Genomic DNA, 23,385 nt, shown 5'->3' with positions numbered 1-23,385 from the left:
CTGAGTTACAGAAACAGATTGTTTCATTTCTTCTTCTGGAGGTTTCTAGTAGTCACCTGGGAACACCTGTGTGACTTCAGAGACGACTCCTTAAATCTTTTTTACAGATTAGGAAAGCCTCCTCAGTTCGGAGAACTCCGATCCTTCTTGAGAGGACCAATAATTATAGATTAAATACAAGCACACGTGCTGGCGGTGACTGTCCTTTCCTTAAGTGTCCATTTTTTACTTTGTAGCCCTGAACCCATCACACCGAACCTGTGAAAAAGGAAACCCCAGACTAGTAAATAAACTCCCCAACCCAAAAAAAGTGGTCTCTGTTTTTTCTTTAGCCATCTTCAAGATCACGCTGTGTGGAAAACAAATGAGAGGAGTGACTTAATCTTCTACTTTTGACTCTACAGACACTAAAAGCATGATAAAGGTCAAAGAAGAAGAAAATATCATTTCTATAGCGCCTCTCAAGATAAAAATCACGAGGCGCTTCACAAAAACAAAAAAATAAAAAAAATGTTAAAATATAAAAAAGCATTTAGAAAATGTTTAAAAATATATTTAAAATGAGTAAAAATAAGCAATTGCGATTTAAAAGAAAAAATGTCAAGAAAGAGAGAGAGTGAAAAGGAAAGAGGGAAATCAGTGGATCCTGAGGAAGGTGGAATGGGTGGGGAGAGCAGAATAAAGAGAGAGAGGTGAAGAAGGTCATACAAAAGCCAGCTTGAACAAGTGAGTCTTCAGCTGCTTTTTAAAGGAGACCACTGAGTCCACTGATCTCAGGCTCAGGGGGAGAGAGGTCCAGAGTCTGGGGGCCACAGCAGCAGATGATCTGTCACCTTTGGTCTTTAGCCTGGTGCTGCACAACCAGTAAGCTTTGATCACTGGACCTCAGGGACCTGCTGGGGGTGTAGGGACTAAGAAGATCACCAATGTAAGATGGTGTGATAGGGAACATCTGGTAATGCAGTTTCTGTTATCGCATGTAATAAATGATATGAACATACGTAATATGCACACTATTAAAACCAGATTTACCTGTCATCTGTAATAGATGATAGTCTTGGAAAGTGTTGGGTTATTTTAGCAGCAGAGGTTACCTAGAGTGAATCACAAGCACAGGTGAAAGATATAACTTTTTATTTTGTCTCTGCAGAGGGAGAAATGCAAAAACCAAGAATGAACCAGCCCAGTGTGGAGTTCGGCAGATCTCAGAGAGCCTGCTCCCTCCGTGCGCCTTTCATTCAGTTACAGAGTTTGATAACACATTCCTTTACTAATGATAAATGACAGCTTTATCCGGGAAGTTCCTTTTCTGTCTCTGGGAGTTCTATCTCTGGGAGTTCCGGGCATTCAACCCAGACGGGAGGCTGACCATCAAGTAGCATCCTTCGATAAGGTCCGCCTGACCCAGTAAAGAATACATGGACCTTGGGTGCACTGCTACTATCGCTACCCAGAACCGGTTATGCTGTGACATGATATTTTTAACACAATATACGTGATTTCCAAGGCTGTTAATCACTAAGACATGTGAGCCTAGTACAGATATTTGTGCATGCTAAGTGTGACCGTGTCAACCAAGACTTTATCATTTACTGTGTGTAATAACACCACATACTCCCTATCAGAAAGCACCTATATTGTCTCAGAATATAAATGGTCATGTCACAAGATCACAGGCTCTGATTGTAAATGATTGCAGTGCAATCAGAGTCCATGCTGTTTTTATCATGACGATGTCAGAACCTTTTTGAAGGATGCTCCTGAATGACCAGACTCCCTTTCCTGGATGAATGCCCAGACACCCAAAGATGGGAGAGGAACTGACTAAATAAATAGTCATTTATCACTAATCAAGGAATGTGCTGACGTACGAGCTCTGTAGTGAATAAAAGGCGCTCGAAGGGAGCTTGCTCTCTGAGATTTGCCGAACTCCACACTGGGTTGGTTTGTTCTTGGTCTTTGCATTTCTCCCTCTGCAGAGACAAATAAAAGTTATACCTTTCACCTGTGCTGCTAAAATAACCCAACATGGTGCTTGTCCATGTAAGGCCCTATAGACCCGAACCAGGATCTTGAAATGAACCCTGAAGTTGACTGGAAGCCAGTGAAGCTGGAGGAGAAGCGGGGTGATGTGGGTGTGTTTGGAGGACTTGGTCAGAAGCCGAGCACAGGCCTTCTGAACCACCTGTAGACGGTTCAGGGAGGTTCTGCTCAGACACAAAGGTCACAACAGCACAAGTCCAAAGGGGTTTGGCTTGTTCATACAGGTTTCAGGAGATAAAACATCACAACTCATCTGAGAAGGTTCAAATATAAAAAACAAACAAACAAGGAGACGTTATTAAATCTCATCTTTATAGGTTACAGTTCAGAATCTCAGAAAATATAAAAGCGAAATAAAGCAAATTTCAATCAAACGTTAATAAATCTGAATGTGTTTGAACTCAGCAGTTATGATTCATTTTCACATCACAGGTTTACATGAGTGGTTAAATTCGTTTTTTTAATATTTGTGCTCTTCTTCCAGAAAATGCCCCACAGCCAACAAACAAAAACAACCATTCCTGTAAATATTCTTCTAGTGCAAAAACATGATTTTGGCTCCATCTTCAGGTGCGAGGCAGGAAAGCCTGCAGGCACAGCACAGGGACAAAAACCCCACAAACTCAGAGGACTCGTCAAAAGAAAACAATCAAATAAAACACGATTGTTAGATTTTTCTGAATAGATCTTATAGCTTCAGGATGGTTCGTGAGGTTTTAGTAGTTCATGGGTTTTAATTTCGCTGCAGGATGTATTTCGTTTCATATTCTGACAGGAAATAACGGAAAACATTCAACAAACAAAAACTGCAGTCCCAGAATTCCTTCGTTACCGGCTGATGAAACTATGTGGATAGATGGACCCGCCTCTTCAGGCAGATTTGCATCTTAAATCAGTTGCAGGTACAGTAACATCTGACACAAACACTTTTGAGTCAGCTGCCCTCTAAGCAGCAATGGACAGGAAGTGACATCACTTCTTTGTGCTAAGTTTTAAGAAGCGCTGAGACTTCTGTCTGGCCATCCGGTGCTGCTGCTGCGCCACCTGAGCATCACGTATAGCCTCCTGCAAGTCCTGTTGGTAACCATAGCAGCCAAGTGAGAAATGAGAACACTCACACACGTATGTTATTTTATCATAGTGAGGACCCTCCATTGACTTCCATTCATTTTGTGACTCCACTATGTCTAACCCATACCCTAACCAATGCTGCTCTATCCCTAACCTTAACACACACACGCGCACACACACACGTGCGCACACACACACACGCACACGCACACGCACACACACACACACACAACCTGAGCAGTCTTTGGGTCTTTCAGATACAGAGTCCTCATGTCCTGAGTTTTGGTGAGTTTCAGCTTCTGTTGCTCCTGAAACAAGACAGAAACAGGAAGTGACCTCACAGACGGGTGACGGGGAAACCGGGAAACAGACAGCTGTGTGGTACCTTGCAGTAAATTCTCAGCTCTGATTCAGTCACCTCCGGAGGACGATAGAAGTTCTTGTACAAACATTCCCACTCTGTGGTGAAGTGACCCACAAAGTCCAACTCCTTCACACAGAAAACACGCCTACAGAACAACAAGCCACAACACTGTAAACAACAACACAAACAACATTATGTGTGTGAGTGTGTGTGTTTGTTCGACCTGTTGGTGATGATGATGTTGGTCTTCTTGTGACCCGGATATGGAAGGAAATCTCTGAACACCTCGCCTTCCAGCTGTTTGATTCCGGAGCGCTGCACGCACACACACACACACACACACACACACACGCACGCACACAGTGAAACTTGTTTATTACATTCATTCGTCACACAGACGGATGTATTTCAAATGTTTATTTCATTAACTTTGATGATTATGACTGACAACTAATAAAAATTCCAAATTCTGTATCTCAAATAGAAGAATAAGACCAAAGAAAAAAGGATTGTAGAAATGTTGGCCAACTGAAAAGCACGAAGATGAAAATTATGGGCGTGTACAGCACTCTGTATGTAGGGGCTCCTTTGGCGTGGATTACTGCAGCAACGCGGCGTGGCATGGAGTCCATCAGGATGTGGAACTCTCGGGTGTTATAAAAGCCCGTGATAGTGGCCTTCAGCTATTCTGAATAGTTGAGTCTGGTGTATTGCATCTTCCTCTCCACAATACCCCATAGCTTTTCTGTGAGGTTAAGAACAGGGACACCATGGTCCTCAAACCAGGGACTGGAAGCTTTGGCACTGTGTGCAAGTGCCAAGTCCTGTAGGAAAACGAAATCTGCATCTCCATAAAGCTGATCAGCAGCAGGAAGCATTAAGTGCTCCAAAACTTCCTGGTAGACGGTTGTGTTGACCGTGGACCTCAGAAAAAACAACGAACCAGCGCTAGCAGATGGCATGGCACCCTAACCATCACTGATAGTGGAAACTCTACACTGGACCTCAAGCAACATGGATCCTGTGCTGCTCCTCTCCTCCTCCAGACTCTGGGACCTTGATTTCCAAAGGAAATGCAAAATTTACTTTCACCAGAGAACGTAACTTTGGACCACCCAGCAGCATTTCTGTCCTTTTTGTCTTTAGCCCAGGCGAGACACTTCTGATGCTGTGTCTTGTTCAAGAGTGACTTGACACAAGCAGTGCGACAGCTGAAACCGTGTCTTGCATACGTCTGTGCATCACTAGCTCTTAACTCCAGCTCTGGACAACTGTCAGGTCAGCAGTCTTCCCCGTGATCGTGTACAGCCTGCAGAAGTAGACTGAGAGACCATTTAAAGACTTTTGCAGGTGTTTTGCAGGAATTTTCATTAGTTGTCAGTTAAAATCTTCTAAATTGAAGAAGTAAACATTTAAAATCTATCAATCTGTATGTTTCACTTTTTGAATGGAATTACTGAGATAAATCAACTTTGTGTTGATATTCTAACTTTAAAACCAGCAACTGTAGAGCCATAAAACAGCAAAACTAAACCTCAAACGCTGAGGTGTTACTTGCCAGATGATAAATACAGGTGTACACACACACACACACACACACACACACTAGTGGTGTGCATCTCTACCTGCCTCACGAGTCGATCCGATTCCGATTATCTGCCTAACGATTCCATTTGAGTCTGAAATGCATCACGATTCTTCACACAAACATTTTCATTACTTAATAAAAGCAGTTGAATAGTTTTCAATTTCTTTTTGATTTCGAAATCCCTGAAAAACAGAACATTCATCTATTCACTATAGTGAGCAATAATGTTTAAAGTGTGCTGCCTATAGTTAATTAAATAATATAAGAAATAATGTTTTCGGTAGAGCAGCTTTAAGATAGAATATTACTGAACTTAAAAATAGTAAACAAATACTGTGTTAAGTGATTCTTTCACATCCAGGATCCCAAAACAGAAATTAGCCCAGACATCCGATTTAAATGTAACGGGTACATCTTTGATTACTAGTAATGTTGGCCCTGTTTCCCTGTCCGCTTTTTCTGTTCCAAATTGGCGCTAGGACAACGCAGTGCACATGTCATTGCAACTCCGCCCCCAGAAGTAATTATAAAACCTCAAAACTTTATCTCATTATGTCACGTTGCTGCATCGATGCGGAATCATGCACGGCTGAATCGCGATGCATCTTAGAATCGATCATTTTTCCCACCTCTAACACACACACACACACACACACACACACACACACACACACACACACACACACACACGGAGCTTACTTACAGAAACTAGATCAAACAGAATTTCTGCTGCTTTGTTTCTAACTGCATCACCTCACGGTTCTGACCCCCCCCCCCCCCCCCCCCCCGCAAATTAAAGTCCGACGAGATGCAGAATCGTTGTAGAAGCTTTATTAAACAGGAGCTGCAGACGCCACACACAGATGACACGCAGGTCGAAGGTCATGCTGGTAGCAAAGCCACATGTTTGGTCTGGTTTTCGCACGTTAAACACAACAATAATCAGTAGGTTTAAGTTAAATTCAAGGATGAAGATTTTACAAAAATAATTCTATTTTCTGCAGCAGATGCTTGCCCCCCCCCCCCCCAATATATTAGATTGTATCTGTTACTAAAAAAAGTTTCCAACTAAAAACTGAGATGAGAGTAGAAACATGTGAGGAGACATTGGCATGCAGGGTAAAACCCAATAGTCCTTAGTCAGAGGGTGGAAATAACAAAATCCAGAGATTATAGAAGCAGTTCAGAGTCGTTAGTGCAGATTCAGCGTTAAGATCCATCACCAGAGCAGGGTGAGTCCTCCTCAGGCTGCATGAGAGAAACACACGAGGGGAGAAGTAGGAGGAAGAGGAAGAGGAGGGTTAGAGTTTAAGCAGAAACATGAAACGGATCCATCAGGTGAGGAGAAGAACCATCCTGTGGACCCGAGGCTCCGGCAGGATCAGGTCTCTGCGAGACTGAGTGTAAATGAGTCCTCCACTGAACTGTTCCTGCCTTTCGCAGCTCTCTGACTGACGCTAGGCCTGGACACACACCCGAGTCTTCTTAAGAAGTGACCAGCGTTGGGCAAGTTACTTCAAAACTGTAATGCATTATTTATTACTTGTTACCCTCATTTTAAAGTAATTCATTACATTACAATTTTACTGATTTTAAAATATAAGGTATTACACTACTTTTGCATTACTTTAAGTTACTTTCACCAAAACAACTTCAATATGAATCTGGTAATGTGACGCTCAGTGAGCTCATGACATATATGTGGAAGGTGATGTGGTGTCTGAGCTAGGATTGCTGTTAAAAACAGTCAGATATAATAACAGTGCTTTAAAATGATTGTTTATTAAATGAAAGCAACAACAACCTGTACTCTCAGCATGCTGCCATCTTATATTAACTGAGCAGGGAGTGAGGTGGTGGGGGCTCCAAGCCTATATTTGCCTTGGTCCCCAAATGCCTTGATACGGCCCTGGATGTGGGACTGACTTCTGGGGTGATCTGATTCTATCACATGTATAAATATTAAATGCTTATATATTATTGCTTTTCACTGGTAAAAATGTGTATTGAGGATAAATCTAACTACTTTTTTTCTTTTCAAGCCCTTTGTTTTGTTTTCTTGATTTTATTTGAATAATTTCCTGCCCTTTCTCTCTCTAACCTTCCAGTATGCTGCATCTTTTCAGTCTTCCAGAAAAACTGTTTCCTAGATTTCCTACTTTCTAACTAATCAGTCAAAGGGATCTACCGAACGCAAAAAATAAATAAAAATAAAAATAAAAGCTTGCTCAGCAGCAATGAGTTGAAATCACCGGGGCACAGATTATGAACTCAGCTGAAAAGTACATGAATACCAGAGAATACGGGCGGATATAAACGATCGCAAACGAATGACTTTGTTTTGGTGGAGCGACTTTGTGAATATAACAGCGGCCGCGCGCAGGACGCAGCTGGAGTATTTGAGCCATTACCGCTGCGTCCTCTCTGCTCATAGAATGCCCGCAAAGCTGAGTCCATAAATGACGTCATATATGTGGATACTGGATATTTTTTCAGGCTTCCTGCAAATATAATTTTTAGGAAACCCACATCTTGATTCTGGGTTTAAAAAGGCATTGTAATTACCGCGTTACTGACAATTGTACCGAGTAAATATTACCATTTTCTTTCCCTGTAATGCCTTACATTACCACATTACAGCAAAAAGCAATGCATTACAGTAATTAATTACTTTTGTACCGCGTTACTCCCAACACTGGAAGTGACATCATGTTGCTACGGAAACAAAGAGAAGTCAAACCTGGAAAAGGTCGAAGCCCTGCGACTCCGTGAGGTCATACGGTCGAATGATCCCGTCCTCCCTGATGAGTCGAACCGGCCGAATTTTCGTCACTTCCTCCGTGGCCTCGGCCGCTCTGACAAACACAAACGCACACCTGTTACCTGTCTGTAGTCACATGGACCCGCCTCCACCTGACTGCAGGCGACTCTAGACTGTTTAACGGTTCGGTTCTGATGCACGTCATGCTGCAGGCAGCTTTGGTCGGGTCCAGGTCTCACCTGTGGGGGCCTCTAGTGATGGCATGAAAGAATAACTTTGAACAGGTTACCATGAAACAATGAGGGGGTGTCAGGCGAGGCTCTTATTATGAAAAGGTCTTCAAACCAGAACTTCATATTTTTTTCTTCTTCAGGTTTAAAAACTGATTTAAATTCCAGTTATCAGAACCCGGGTTGATCAGAACCTCCTTCAGCAGCAACAAAACTCAGTAACACCTCATCAGTCTCACATGGCTCTTGAGGAGTTCTAGTCCATTCTTCTTTAAAGTGTCGTTCAAGTTTCCCAGCACAGCTGGACTGGACTGCGGACTACTCCCGACTGGTTAGGACTCCAACACTCCAGATCTGGACCCTGGACATCTCCAGATTCTAGTCAGGGCGCTGGACTGCTCTAGGTCTGGAATCTGGACCGCTCTAAGTTCTGGTCTGGACTTTGGACCGCTCCGGGATCTGTGGTTTTACTTGCCCCGATGACTTTAACATGTTTATTTTGACACGTATGACCTTCTGCTTGGCCACCTACAGTTAACCCTTTAAGCGCCAAAGTCGTAGAATTGCGACAAGCATCAACGTTGGATTTAATGAGCCACAGCAGCAGAAACGAGCCCGCATGCAGTTAATACGTTACACAGCGGGGTGGCAGACACCTGTAACTTCAGTCCAAGCAGCATTTGTGGGTGTGTTACTATTCAGATTTATGGAGTATTTAGCGCTTGAACCCCGCCCACCAGTCGCAGAGCCACGGGGCTTGTCAGAGCGAGCAAGTGGAAGAGGGAAAACACACAATGCCGAGAGGAATGCTCAGTGCTGACGAAGCTCTTCGTCTAGTACTGGCAGATTCGGATTCGGAGGAAGAATATTTCCTTTTCGAGGATGATCTGCGGTCTTCTAGCGAGACGGAAAGCGTGGTTTCAATCAATCAATCAATCAAATTTTATTTCTAAAGCGCTTTTCAAACAAAGTGTTATTCAAAGTGCTTTACAAAATGACCCCAGATTCCCATAACAGGTTAAAAACATTAACAAACATATGCAATCACACGCACACAAACACAGACTCACACACACACACGAGTAAAAATTATATTAGGCTGAGTCCAGATGAGCCAAGTAAGGTAACGCAAACAGGGAGTCTGACGCCGCGGTTACAGGGGGGGGGGGGGGAGGGGGGGAGGGATCTGTCAAATTCAGAACACATTGATTTTCTGTCAGTTTTTTTTTTTTGGATGAGGAATTCTGGTCGCTTATCACAACTGAAAGTGACCGATATGCTCACCAGTATTTAGAGAGGGAGGAACTGAAATCTAGCTCCAGATATAATGACTGGTACGATGTAACTGTCCCAGAAATGAAAGCGTTCTTTGCCATTCAGTTCTACATGGGGCTTGTGGAAAAGCCTGAGAGTGAGGATCATATATATATATATATATATATATATATATATATATATATATATATATATATATAAATAAACAAAATAAACCAAAGAAGAGACGAGTGAAATGTGTTCATGACGCTGAAGCACCAAAAACAGTGTTCTTGATCGATACGCAGTAAACATAACAAAATACCAATAAAGTAATAAATATTATATATATACATACATAGTTATAGATGTCTACATAGGAATATGTATATATGTATCATAAACAATAAAAACACTAAGAAAATAAGACAAAAACATAAAAAACACAACAAAAACCTGCAAATGTGATGCAATCCAATATGGCTGCCACCTGATGACGTCATTATATGCAAATTATGTGAGTGAATTTGATCCTATCACAAAATATGGCTCATACTGAAGATTTTTCTAATTTACAATATTCCTCTATCTGTAACCAGATTTAAGCTACAAGCTCTTTAAATAGAGATATAAAAAATTCATATTTTACGGAAAAACGATGGCGCCTAAAAGGTTCAACTGGATCAAAAACACATCTGTGTTCATCAGAACCCGGGCCTACCAGAACCATGTGACCACTCCTCCAGCCAATCCCTGCACAGGGAACATCTCTGTGACCTTCAGCAGAAACATCTAAAGTTTTTTAGACTCACAGTAGAAGTTTAGTTATTTTGGACAAGAAGAACCTGCAGGGCAGGGGGCGTGGCTAATCAGCGACAAGCGGAACAAGCAGTTAGAGATGGGAGGGGCTGACAACAAGTTGCTGATAGGACAATAAGCACGAATCAAACATGGAGGATGAGTTGGATGTGACACGATGCTGTGACCTACGTTATTAACAGTCAGCATGCAAACATCAAAGCTCCACATGTTAAAGCTCAACTCCGTCATCACCAGATGGGCTCTGACTGGGTCAGGAAACCAAGTCCAGTAGCTGCAGGCCAGGCCGGTTCTGAAGCTGTGGTTCACAGCAGCAGCAGCTGGTAGAGCTCAGCTTTAGCATGCGCCATGAGAAATACTCACACACCACACAGCGAGAAACAGAAAGAACCAAAGTCCCGGAAACACCACCGCACAAGAACAAAAAGCAGAAGGTGGAAATTAGAGAGCTGACGAGAAAATCAGAGGAGACAACAAGCACGTTACGAAGCTTACAGAAACCACAGGAAGTTCTTCTGAAGACCACACCAACAAGAACGTACCTCTGGATTCCCTGGAAGGTGCTGCTGGCCATGTCCACGATGCCCCCTGTCGGCCGGGCAACAACCCCCACCAGGCCTTTTCCGATGCCCTTAAAGAACCCTGCTGCTCCCTCCTTCTTAGCTCCTGCCGACAGGAAGACACACAGAACCGGTCAAATCTGGCTCTGACCAGGTCGGACCTGGTCCCAATGACCTGAGACACTTTAGTTAGAACTGGTTCCAAACTAAACCACTGGAGGTGGTGATGGGTCCCAGCAGCTCCTACTGTACCTTCAACAGGTTTGGTGACGATGCCTGTAACTCCTCCCACAACACCCTGAAGAGACACGCATGTTAGTGGGCTGTTCCAGATCTTCTCACCTCATAACGTTCTAAACATGTTCCCTCAGAACCTTCAGCAGGCCTTTCCCTCCTTTGGCCAGGCTGTCTTTGAAGTCTTTAGGTGGTCGGTTCATCTCTTCTCGACGTTTCTGCTGGTACTCTTTATCCATGGTGATGGCTGCCAGACCTTTACCCACAGAACCCGTGATCTTGGAGACCATACCTGCAGCACCACCTGCAGGAAGAATGATCGGCTGGGAAAACTCGGCTCCGACACTTCCGACAACCTGACGTTGAGTACCTGAGGCGCTTACCGACAGTGTGACCAAACAGGCTCCGCACGCCGATCACAAAACCTTCAGCAAACTCCTCTGGACCCTGAACCGCTCCCTAACGGACACAAAGCAGCTGTACGTCACCTGGACGGTTCTGATGGTGAAAAACCACAAGTACGTCCAGGATTCCTGAAAAAGGATCGACTTCTCATGGATTACCTGGAACGGTTCATAGAAGAAAGCCTCCACTCCCTCCGACAGACCTCGGATCAGTCCGAACGGATTCCCCAAAACATCCAGACCCAGAACCAGAACATACATCTGCTTCAGGAACTGCAGTCAGAACACAGCAGAGTTTTAGAACGTTCCCCGTTTATTTACCCTACAAACATGAGAGTCACGTGATCAGCGTGAGGCTGTAACGCCACCTGTTCCTTGTAATGTCGGGTCACTGCCGACATCAGCTTTTCCCTGCTGTAGAACTGGTACTTCACCTCAAAGAAGGCGAGTCTGACAATCACACACACCAAAGGCACGTCAGAATCACACCTGGGAACTATCGGGTGCTATAGGAGGGGGGGGGGGGGGGGGGGGGGGGGGGGGGGACCTCACTTAAAGATGATGTCATCCACATGTGTCAGTGTGGCTCCGATACTTTTAAGGACCAACTTCAGAGGTCGAATAAGAGCAGAATCCTGACTGGAGTCTTCAGAGGCCAGAGAGAGACTCAAGTGGAGCTGAAACAGGAAACAGAAACACCGTAAAGAACTCGTCAGAGAGAGACCGGACCTTTAGTTTAAATCATAGTGTCCCCATGTTTCTGACGCTAATGAGTTGTTTGGATCATCAGTCAACTAGGAAACCATTATGATAAAAAGAAAAATCTCAATTCTCACCTATCAGGTGAAGCCAGCTCCAACTCACCTGTAAACCTCCTGTCTGAGGGTTTTTAGCATCTTGGGTAAGCTAGTTCACATGTGAGATGTTTTAATCAGATTCAAAGCTACGTTCCAAGTACTGAGGCCACCCCGTCCTTTGGAGATTTCCAGGTCTACTCCTACTCATCTAAAGGTCATCCCTCTTTCTCTGAGGATCTAGGTTGACCAGTCTCAACAGTTTTACCTTGATGGGTGAGATGTGGAAATAGTCGAAGAAGCTAAATCCTGACGCGTCTGAGAGGGACAGCTCCGTGGGCTCGGACCGCAGACGCTTTAGGTCCCCTTCAATCAGGCCCGACTGAAAACCAAACAGATCAAACTTCTCATCCATTTGATAGTCACGTGCTGGAGCAGAAGCATCAGCCTCCTACTCAGATCTACCTTCTTTCCATCAGTCTGAGACTCAGCATCTGGAGTAAAAAGAGCTAAGGCGGCTTCCAGGAAACCCTGATCGATCTTCACTGCCATTTCCTGAACCAGAGCCATGAAGTACCTGGACAACACAGAGAATGTTACAACAGCCTTCAAACTCCTGGGCTAGTAAAGTCTGCTCCATCTATGAGGGAGAATACTGGATTAGGGTCCGTTCAGCATCTGGTTTAAACCAGTTTGAATCTCACTTGAACTGCATGACGTTGCTGTGCTGGTTGAATCTGGTGATGATGGACATGTCCATGAAGGGCTTCGGTTCTGGGGACAGATCACACAGAGCTACTGAGACTCAGCAGATGGGTGTGGGACGGAAGTGAGACAGGTGTGAGATGCATGTGAGACAGGTTTGAGAAGAGTATGAGTCAGGTATAAAATGGATGTGAGACAAGTGTGACATCGCTATAAGCTGAGTGTTAGACAGGTTTGTGAAGAGTGTGAGACAGTTCTGAGATAGGTGTGAGACAGGTCTAAGACGGATGTGACACAGGTGTGAGACAAAAGTGAGACAGGTGTGAGATGCATGTGAGACAGTTCTGAGATAGGTGTGAGACAGGTCTGAGACGGGTGTGACACAGGTGTGAGACAAGAGTGAGACAGGTGTGAGATGCATGTGAGACAGGTTTGTGAAGAGTGTGAGACAGTTCTGAGACAGGTGTGACACAGGTGTGAGACAAGAGTGAGACAGGTGTGGGATGTGTGTGAGACAGGTTTGAGACGAATGTGAGAAGGGTGTAATGGAAGACTGAGACAGGTGTGAGACAGGTTTGAGATGGATGGGACAGATGTGAGACAAGACAGAGACATGCGTGAGACAGGTATGAGAAAGCTTTGAGACTGGTGTGAGACAGGTTTGAGACAAATATGAGATGAGTGTGAGTCAAGAGTGAGAAAGGTGTGAGAAGCTTGTGAGACAGGTCTGAGATGGGTGTCAGACAGCTTTGAAACGGGTAGAAGTCAGGTGTCACACGATGATGAAACCAGTGTGAGACAGGTGTGAAACTAGGGTGAGACGTGTGTGGGACAGGTTAACCTACCTGAGTCCAGAGCAATAGACTTTGGAGGAGGGACTGGATGGAAGACGATAGGGAACATGGCACCTAGTAGCTGGTTGTCCACCTGCAACAACAAACACGTGTGTGTGTGTGTGCGTGTGCGTGTGTGTGTGTGTGTGTGTGTGTGTGTGTGTTTACCTGCAGCCAGTGCAGCTGGGCTCTCAGGCTGCGCTGATGTATCGATTGCTTGAACTCCACCTGAATCCCAGGCAGGAAGTTCCTTCTTACGGGACAGGAATGGGGCTGACGCATCATCATGCCGGCCCTGTTGAGGTTCACCTAGCAACCAGTGACATCACACATTTAGTATCAGCTGATTGGACAAAGAACTGGATCTTACAGTAATTTAACTGTGCAGCCGCAGTGAACATGGGTGGATGTCTGCATTGCGTTCATGTTGACCTCTGACCTCCAGGTTGGTGTCCAGCTTGATCCAGCCACCCTCCATGTTCTCGCTCAGCTGACTCTGGTAGGTGTTCTCCAGCAGATTGATGTTCTTCTGATTGAAGGGTTTCCAGCGATTCTTGGGTTTATATTCCCAGATCACCCCTGAGCTGTAGAACGCACCTGAGTGTAAATAAACCTGACCTCTGACCTTGTGTCTCAGGTGTGTGCACTTGTTTACCTGGTGATGCCAATGTAAGCAATCTCCTGCCTGTTGCTGTTGTTGACCAGAGACAGCCCCAGGTTCTGCAGTGAGACATTCAATTCCTGTTGGAACTGTTCCAGCTCTTCAGACTGACGGGCCTTCGTTACCATGGCAATGTCCTCTGTGAACATCAGAACCCGCTGGCGTCCATCCAGGAAGGACACCCAGTGGATCTGAGACTTGCTGTCGTAGGAGAACTGACCCACCTGGTCCTGGAATCAGACCGCCACACTCTGAGACCAGAACCCGACTCACTAATAAACGAGTCTGTTTTCTCACTAAAACACAGAATCTCGAAATTAATGGATCCAGTTTTCTACTTAAAAGAACAAGCAAAGTCACCTTCTGCAGGTCCAGCTCTCCTGAATGCTCCATGTAGCTCCAGCTCAGCATCCGGGTTCCTGCAGGGTCCTCCCACACAAATCGCCGGGCCTCGCTGGGATTCAGCTTCAGAACCGCAGCTGATCCACTAAAGGAGAAAAAAAAACTGCTGGTTTCCATTGAGGTGAAGAGCAGCAGGAAACCTGAAGTCTTAATCCATTAAAAATGTCTTAAGAGTTTCGGGGCTTTATTTATAAAGCTGCTTAAACACTAAACAGGTCTGGAAACTGCGTAAGTGACTTTCCACACAAACTTTGTGATTTATAAAGAAAAACTTGGTGGAAGAATGAGGCAGTTTAAAGTGACAATTTGTAGTTTTTACCATTAATTTCAGGAAATATCCATCAAAATGTTGTTGAAAATGAATGAAATGATGCCCAGTGGTTGCTTTGTAACACATAACCATAAAAATCAGGTCTAAAATACATGGGAGCGGGTCTAAGTCTCTGGACGATGCCATATTAGATGCCATGTTTCCTTCTACGGAAGCCCATGAGGACAAAATGCATTTACTGATTTGTAACAAACGGTTACAAAACGTTCGCTATTCTTAAACGTTGTTGTTTCACATATTTACCTCTTCACTTGTTGCCAGTGATGAAAGGGAGTGTGATGTGCTCGTTCTTTTGCTAAAGTTTGCACTCCCCAGGGCTTTTTGACCCTAATAGGCATCCGTTGGTTAGGTCTTACTCCAACACAAAAATACTGCTTGTTTGCAACAATTTAGGTATCTACTGCCCCCCTATCACCAGGAAAAATGCACACTGTCACTTTAAGCAAACTCTGGACCATTGTGTCAGGCGCGACTGCACTTGTGTGAATCAAACTATTAAAACAGCACCACAGTACAGCGGGCACAGGTGCAGCTGTCGGGGCTTTCTTTAAAGAGCAAGTCACCCCCTACAAGAAGCATACTTCACTCCCACTTCATGTTTGAAAAATGCAACAAATGCTGTTGCCTAGCAGACCGAGAGGGTGGAGCCCCTAACAAATACACACACTCACGACATTGTGACATCATAATTTACCAGTTTACATCATAGCATACCTCTTAGCCAATAGCAGTGACAGATTTAAATTCAAATGCAGTGAAGAGTTTTTACCCGACAACGGCACAACACTGCCAGTTTCAGACAGAAAATTTAAATTTGAACTAAAATGCACTAAAGTGCAAAACTATTGTCTACACGTGTCTGCAGCACGATTAGACATGCATTTATATAATTTATCAGGAAAAAATAGTTGATTTGTGGGTGACTTGCTCTTTAAACAGGAGTTCTGACAGAACACCGGCTCATTCCAGCAGGGATTAGCCGAGTTGATGTTTGTTTTGAAATGAACAATATTTCCTGTCTAAAGCTCGCTTGGGTTAAATTAAATGCTTCTGTTTGTTTTGCACCAAAGACGACTTGTGAGGATCAACATGGTCTAAAGGTCTGGTTGAGTAAGTTTTCCTTGCGTGTTTGTGTCTGTGGTTGTGCATGTGAGATGACCTCTGACCTCTGTTTGTAGCTGATAGTGGCCCAAGGGGTGTGGTTTATCAGCAGAGCGGGAGCTGCTCCTTCATAATAATCGCTGAAGCTGATGATGGCGGCGTGGTTGGAGAGGTTCACCTCCACGATGATGCCGCCACACTGCAGACACACTCATGTAAGAACAACAGAGCCAGAGATGGCTCGGAGTGGGAAACGCAGCAAACACTGACCGGATCCAGGCTTAGCAGAGTGCCATTGTCTTGTTGGTCAAACACGAAGTACTTAGAAGTGGATTCAGACCCGACAACCCGGATGCACAACTTCCCTGAGTTGTTCATGGGCCACAGCGGGAGGGTCTGCAACACAGCAACAAACAACGTGACAACATCCCTTTGGAGGAAACTCCTGAACTCTTAGCTGTCAAACGTCTGATCGATGAACTGACTAATGTTAAAGCAGCTGCCAGTGGATCATCAGGGGAACCATGGTAACCATCCATGGTAATCTAGTTCCCCTAAATCTCACTGTCATACCGGTACCAAGAGCCAAAGGTCAGTGGTCCTGATTGGACCACAGGTTCTGATGTCGAACATAAATGATGATTTAAAAGCTTCAGTGTGACTTTGACTGTGACTCTCCTCTCACCTCAGAGGAAGGGATGTAGTTCCACCTAACAGAGGTCTGGTCGATCAGTTCTCCAACCTCCAGCTCGTACGAGGACTTGTTCACCAGGGTGTAGAACGGAGTCATGGTGACGACCCGGGTCAGGGTAAAACTGCTCATCTGGATGCTAACGCCCACCTGTGGACACAACAAAACACACAAACAAAAACACAACAAATCAAAACACACAAACATAAACACAACAATACACATAAACACATCAAAACACACAAACATAAACACATCAAAACACAAAAACACAACAATACACACAAACATATACACAACAATACACATAAACACAACAATACACACAAACATCAACACAACAATACACATAAACACAACAATACACACAAACATAAACACAAAACACACAAACAAACACAACAAAACACATCAAAACACACAAACACAACAATACACACAAACATAAACACAACAATACACATAAACACATCAAAACACACAAACATAAACACATCAAAACACAAAAACACAACAATACACACAAACATAAACACAACAATACACATAAACACAACAATACACACAAACATAAACAACAATACACATAAACACAACAATACACACAAACATGAATATAAAACACACAAACAAACACAACAAAACAAATCAAAACACACAAAAATACACAACAATTCAAAACACACAAACATATACACAACAATACACACAAACATAAACACATCAAAACACACAAACACAACAATACACACAAACATAAACACAACAATACACACAAACATAAACTCATCAATACACATAAACATAAACACATCAAAACACACCAACATAAACACATCAAAACACACAAACAAAAACAACAAATCAAAACACACAAACACAACTATACACACAAACATAAACACAACAAAACACACAAGCACAACAATACACAAACATAAACACAACAATACACACAAACATAAACACATCAAAACACACAAACATAGACACATCAAAACATAAAAACAACAAATCAAAACACACAAACATAAACACAACAATACACACAAACATAAACACAACAATACACACAAACATAAACACAACAATACACATAAACATAAACACATCAAAACACACCAACATAAACACATCAAAACACACAAACAAAAACAACAAATCAAAACACACAAACACAACTATACACACAAACATAAACACAACAAAACACACAAGCACAACAATACACATAAACATAAACACAACAATACACACAAACATAAACACATCAAAACACACAAACATAGACACATCAAAACACAAAAACAACAAATCAAAACACACAAACATAAACACAACAATACACACAAACATAAACACAACTATTCACACAAACATAAACACATCAAAACACACAAACATAGACACATCAAAACACAAAAACAAAAACAACAAATCAAAACACACAAACATAAACACAACAATACACACAAACATAAACACATCAAAACACACAAACAACAATACACACAAACATAAACACATCAAAACACACAAACAACAATACACACAAACATAAACACAACAATACACACAAACAAACACACCTATACACACAAACATAAACACAACAATACACACAAACATAAACACAACAACACACACAAACATAAACACATCAAAACACACAAAAACAACAATACACACAAACAAAGACACAACACACACAAACATACACAACAATACACACAAACAAACACATCAAAACACACAAACATTTACCAGGAAGTCCATGCCGTTAGAGGGACAGCGAACGCAGCCGTAGCTTCCGACTGCATCCAGAGAGAACTCATCAGACCAGGAACTGGTGGAGACGCACAGCCGGATCTGAAAAACAAACACACACACACACACACAATCACAACAAAGGTTCTGGGTGGACCCGGTCTGGTGGTCTAACTCTGACCCGGGGTGGAGCTGTCCTAGGGACTCACCTTGTTCTTGCGTAAGACGTTGGACTTCCTGAAGGAGAACAGGACGACGTCTCTGAACTCGGCCGGATGTTTGAAGCTGAGCTCGTGTGACTTGTACTGAAGAACCCTGGACGTCTTGTTGATGATCCAGTATGGGCTGAAGAGGGACAGCAGCAGGCGTCCTGCCGTCCTCAATACGTGGACGCTCACGTCCACCGTTGTGCTGATGTCAGAGTCACAAGTGAGGCACACGGCAAAGAATTCTGGCATTCCCTGGTCGATCCGCATGTGTCCGTGCCAGTCGCGGCCCTGGTACTGGATCAGCGCCAACGAAAGCACCTCACCACAGACACGAGCATTCAGCAGGTCTGACGTGTTGCCTTCCTGGAGCTCGTAGAATTCTGCTGAGTTCTGGGGAACATCAAGACAAATGGGTCAGTCGGGTCAAGAGTAGACGAATTTGATCAGCCACAACATTATGACCACTGGAAGGGAAAGGCGGAAGCATTTTCGGTGCAGGAATTATGCTAATGCTAACGCTAAAGGACCACTTTGAAGGACAGGAACCAGTTCCAGGTTCTCCAGACCTCAGACCAGACCTCATAGCTCCAAGACTTTAAGCATCAGGAGAAGGGAGGGCAGGGAGAAAACAAACCACCAAATAGTAACGAGGACAGTCACGATGTTGTGGCTGATCATCAAGCACGGTCTGTGGAGTACCTCCATCATGAATCTTAGCGTGTAGGGCAGCAGGTTGCGGAGCGTGGCCACAGGGTGGAGGTGGATGACGTAGGCGGGGTCCCAGTCGTCCTCGCCGTGGTTGTCAATGTGCATCAGGTCGTCGGGGACGGCGAGCGTGCTGACCATCAGTGGCAGCAAGCTGCTGTCAGACGCGGGACACTGAAGCACCGAGCGCACCTCAGAGCTACGGTGAACCTGCTCCTTCCAGGACACGCAGCTGGAAGACGGACCGTACTGACCGTCCACATGTCCCGCTGGACGCACAAACAGCTGACTCCTGCAGAACAGAGCAGGATGGAACACGTCCAAAACAGCAGGACAGCTCTAAGGACGGAGACAGAACCGGACTGGCTGACGGTACCTGTACGTGTCTAAGGTGATGTGGAACTCTTTCTCGGGTGGTGCTGTCCCAACGCTCCGCAGACTCATGGATTCATGGCAGAACTTCAGAATTGTGAAGGGGATGGAAAAATGATTCTTTATCTGGAACCACAAACAAACCATCATGCTGGTGAGATTCGAAACTTGTGGAACCATCTGGACACACCCATGGGTAACAGCTGGTCATGTTTAGGAGCCTCGGACCTGCAGCGGCGACCGGACTGTGATGACCTTGTTGCCTTCGGACGCTTCTATCTGCAGCAGCATAGAGACAGCCTCCTGCTGCATCGGACCACGGACGTTAAAGAGGCGTCGCCCAGGTCTGTCCACTGCTATGTTGGAGATCTCGCTGTACCCAGAGGGAACTAGAGGGTCGGACACAGACCTTTACTCAGAGTCTCAGAGGAAGGCAGAGCGTGGAGCGAGAATATGAACTCACCGATGGTGAGGTTGAACAGGCAGCTCTCTTGTCTCTGCAGAGCTGAAAGTTTTCCTCTGACCGACGATTCGAACACAGAGTGGAACAGATCCATGCTTCCATCCACTGGCAGCTCATGAAGCTTCCCGTGTGCCGGAGATCCGCCCAGTCTCAGGTTGGCGCTGTGCCGCACAATGAGGGGGATCCCCAGAGCGTTCTTCAGGGTGAAGGGGGGCTTCTCCTTCAGAGTACGATCAAAGGTTGAAGCTGTTCCTTCGGAGAACGCCTTAAAATAAACAAACACAAATAAGCTTTGGGGCTTCCTGTCTAGTTCACCAATCAAATCACATGTTCTGATTTCAGACACAAGAACCACATCTAAGGGTCCTGCCAGACTCCTCTTCTCCCTATTCTACACACCCTTTGCTTCCCATAAGGAGGCATTGGCATGGCTGGTCAGACTATTGGGCCATTCCCATCTGTACCGGGTCGGCCCGGGCCGGGTAGCCCCAGTCGGACCCAGCCTGGCCCGGTTGACTCCACACATCCTTGCCTTAAGCCCATTTGGGCTGATTCTACCCACCAATCAGAGGCTTGCTCTAATGGAAGGTGTGAATTTGCTGTCAGCAGTGGGTGTGTTGGCTCTGGTCGGCCTGAAGCAGACCCCCTCGAGAAGAGGGCTGAGAATGAGCCTTGGTTGGCCCGGAAAAATACCAGGCCACCCAGATATGTTATGGGCCATTCCCACCTGTACCGGGTCGGCCCGGGCCGGGTAGCGTAGGTTGTTTACATATCTGGGTGGCCTGGAATTTTCCCGGGCCAACCAAGGCTCATTCTCGGCCCTCTTCTCGAGGGGGTCTGCTTCAGGCCGACCAGAGCCAACACGCCCACTGCTGACAGCAAATTCACACCTTCCATTAGAGCAAGCCTCTGATTGGTGGGTAGAATCAGCCCACATGGGCTTAAGACAAGGATGTGTGGAATCAACCGGGCCAGGCTGGGGCCGACTGGGGCTACCCGGCCCGGGCCAACCCGGTACAGATGGGAATGGCCCATAAACAACCTATGCTACCCGGCCCGGGCCGACCCGGTACAGATGGGAATGGCCCATATGAAACATCACCCTCTGCTGGATGGATATGTTCTGATTTTCACAGCAGGTATATGGACTTTTCTAGATGGATCTGGCCCATCTTGATCCACATGAGGAAATATCAGACTCCTCCCCCTGACACGTCTCCATTTAAACATGCTGATAGATGTTAGTATGTCCTGCAGGTGTAATTCTCCTCTCTGGACCATCATGCATCATGTCTACACACAGAGATGACGGGAGGAGTTACTGAAGTGGAGCTGGAGACACTTCTAGAAGAGGGAGAGGACATTAAACATTATGTCGGACATGCTGTCCTCTGGGTCAGGACAAAGAGCTAAAGGACAGAGACAGTGAAACATCTGGAGTTTTGGTGAAAAGAGTAAGGGAAGACTTAGGGGTCCATTTGGTCCTGATGTGAGGTACCTTAGCCAGGTTTTCGAAGACGCCGAGGCTGCACTTAGAGATGGTGATGTTCATGGTGTCTTTAGAGCAGATGTTGATGACGGTGCGAGCTTCAGGAAGCATTGCGAAGTCGTCTCCGTGCATGGGGCTCTTGTCCATGATTGGGTTGTTCTTAACCTGCAGGAGGAGAAGGGGTGGAGCCTAGAGCCAGCTGTTTCATGACTACCAGACAAAAACCCAAGTGCTTGTGGGTAAAACTCCTGATCTCAACCTGCTTTACCTCAAGTTCCAGGTTCCACCTGCGTCGGCCGCCCTCCAACCGCTCTATCAGAGGTTCCCACACAGCATGGGTCTCGTTAAAATAGTTCACCTGAGGATGCAGCACAGCATCATTACAGGTGATCAAACTATTCATCAGCTCCGATTTGAACAAAAACACAAGATTCAGGTGGTTCGTCTCACAATTTCACGAATTAGTCTGAAGATTTTCAAAACAAAAGCTCACAAACATCTAACCCAGAAAATAACTTCAGATGTGAACTCAGGTGGGTCACATCATTGGGACCTGGACCTGGATCAGGTTTTACCTCCAGCGTCATGTCAGCCTTCAGCTGCAGCAGAGACGACCAGTTTCTGGCCACGCCGTTGACGGAAGACTCAGCGAGCAGCAGGGGGACGGTCCGATGACCCAAACCAGACTCCAGAGTCACTTGGATCACCTGTGGGATCACCACACCTCATTAACAGGAGGGAACCCCGAACAGGTAAGTGTGAGGTTCTTCACCTGAACTCTTCTTTACCTTGATCTGAGCCGTGAAGGTTTCTCCCTGGTTTCGTCCGTCGGGTTCTCTGAAGCTCTCGGTCATCTCCACAGCCTGGTCCACCCCCAGAAACCAGAAGTTACAGTTGTAGATGTTCATGGTGGACCACAGGTCTCCAATGTCAGGCTTCGTCTCCTGGTTCTGCTCCACGCTGGGCTTCGTCATTCCAGCTGCTATCGTCATCACCGTGTTGAGGATGACCGGAGAGATCTGCAGACAGCGATGAGTTCAGGTACAGTTGCTCTCACTTTTACCCATGTCTGAGCTTTAGACGGGTAAGTGAACGCACCTTAACGATGACTTCCTCCACTGTCACAGAGCCGCTCAGCGGTTGGTTGGGATGCATCTTTGTTTCCAAGGAGACTGAGCAGGGCTTCAGCACCTGTTGGACAGAATCTGGATCATCTGTTTTTCCACAAAACTGTTTTGTTGAAAAGGTTCCGATCCAAACCTACGGTGGTGAAAGCTTTGTCCTCCTTGTCTCTGATGAAGCGGCAGGCCAAGACCTTCAGGCCCCTCAGGTTGGCCCTCATGCTCTGGGACCCGTCCTCCTCAGCCTGCAGAGTGAAGTCACACTGGAACGAGGCCACCAGAGCCGGTGCGTCGGCCTTCATCAGGCTGGCTACGAACACCACCTCCGGGTCCACGATCACTGCCTGCAGGCGGGTCCGCACCACTGAAGCTGCAGAGGCAGAATGTCTAATGGGTTCCTGGTTCTGCAGCAT

At 45.3% G+C, this 23,385-nt stretch overlaps 1 protein-coding gene across 4 annotated transcripts in view; it reads right to left on the bottom strand.

The window, feature by feature from the left end:
* Positions 1-2,336: 2,336 nt before the first annotated feature.
* The window catches only part of vps13c (vacuolar protein sorting 13 homolog C), a 57,291-nt gene continuing 36,242 nt past the window's right edge, over positions 2,337-23,385 (bottom strand). For 3 of the 4 annotated variants that reach the window (XM_070555107.1, XM_070555104.1, XM_070555105.1), the window contains 35 exons: positions 23,116-23,342; positions 22,950-23,042; positions 22,640-22,870; positions 22,427-22,558; positions 22,120-22,209; positions 21,861-22,016; positions 20,363-20,627; positions 20,128-20,288; positions 19,904-20,025; positions 19,522-19,819; positions 18,823-19,212; positions 18,611-18,715; positions 16,841-16,996; positions 16,426-16,551; positions 16,221-16,354; positions 14,682-14,808; positions 14,316-14,551; positions 14,100-14,244; positions 13,829-13,969; positions 13,673-13,754; positions 12,827-12,896; positions 12,588-12,699; positions 12,391-12,504; positions 11,881-12,005; positions 11,697-11,778; positions 11,488-11,601; positions 11,308-11,383; positions 11,065-11,228; positions 10,943-10,988; positions 10,673-10,796; positions 7,807-7,921; positions 3,702-3,793; positions 3,500-3,623; positions 3,348-3,422; positions 2,337-3,117 (listed from right to left, as the gene is read on the bottom strand). In XM_070555107.1, coding sequence (XP_070411208.1) covers positions 3,016-3,117; positions 3,348-3,422; positions 3,500-3,623; positions 3,702-3,793; positions 7,807-7,921; positions 10,673-10,796; positions 10,943-10,988; positions 11,065-11,228; positions 11,308-11,383; positions 11,488-11,601; positions 11,697-11,778; positions 11,881-12,005; positions 12,391-12,504; positions 12,588-12,699; positions 12,827-12,896; positions 13,673-13,754; positions 13,829-13,969; positions 14,100-14,244; positions 14,316-14,551; positions 14,682-14,808; positions 16,221-16,354; positions 16,426-16,551; positions 16,841-16,996; positions 18,611-18,715; positions 18,823-19,212; positions 19,522-19,819; positions 19,904-20,025; positions 20,128-20,288; positions 20,363-20,627; positions 21,861-22,016; positions 22,120-22,209; positions 22,427-22,558; positions 22,640-22,870; positions 22,950-23,042; positions 23,116-23,342 — 4,952 coding nt within the window. In that variant the 3' untranslated portion in view covers positions 2,337-3,015. Of the gene's footprint in view, positions 3,118-3,347; positions 3,423-3,499; positions 3,624-3,701; positions 3,794-6,132; positions 6,315-7,806; positions 7,922-10,672; positions 10,797-10,942; positions 10,989-11,064; positions 11,229-11,307; positions 11,384-11,487; positions 11,602-11,696; positions 11,779-11,880; positions 12,006-12,390; positions 12,505-12,587; positions 12,700-12,826; positions 12,897-13,672; positions 13,755-13,828; positions 13,970-14,099; positions 14,245-14,315; positions 14,552-14,681; positions 14,809-16,220; positions 16,355-16,425; positions 16,552-16,840; positions 16,997-18,610; positions 18,716-18,822; positions 19,213-19,521; positions 19,820-19,903; positions 20,026-20,127; positions 20,289-20,362; positions 20,628-21,860; positions 22,017-22,119; positions 22,210-22,426; positions 22,559-22,639; positions 22,871-22,949; positions 23,043-23,115; positions 23,343-23,385 lie in introns of those variants that run through there. The other variant, XM_070555106.1, reaches the window with a different exon arrangement.

The sequence above is a fragment of the Nothobranchius furzeri genome, chromosome 9 (genome assembly GCF_043380555.1).
Source record: "Nothobranchius furzeri strain GRZ-AD chromosome 9, NfurGRZ-RIMD1, whole genome shotgun sequence".
NCBI classification, from domain to species: Eukaryota; Metazoa; Chordata; class Actinopteri; order Cyprinodontiformes; family Nothobranchiidae; genus Nothobranchius; species Nothobranchius furzeri.
This window is presented reverse-complemented; position numbering and strand designations above follow the sequence as displayed.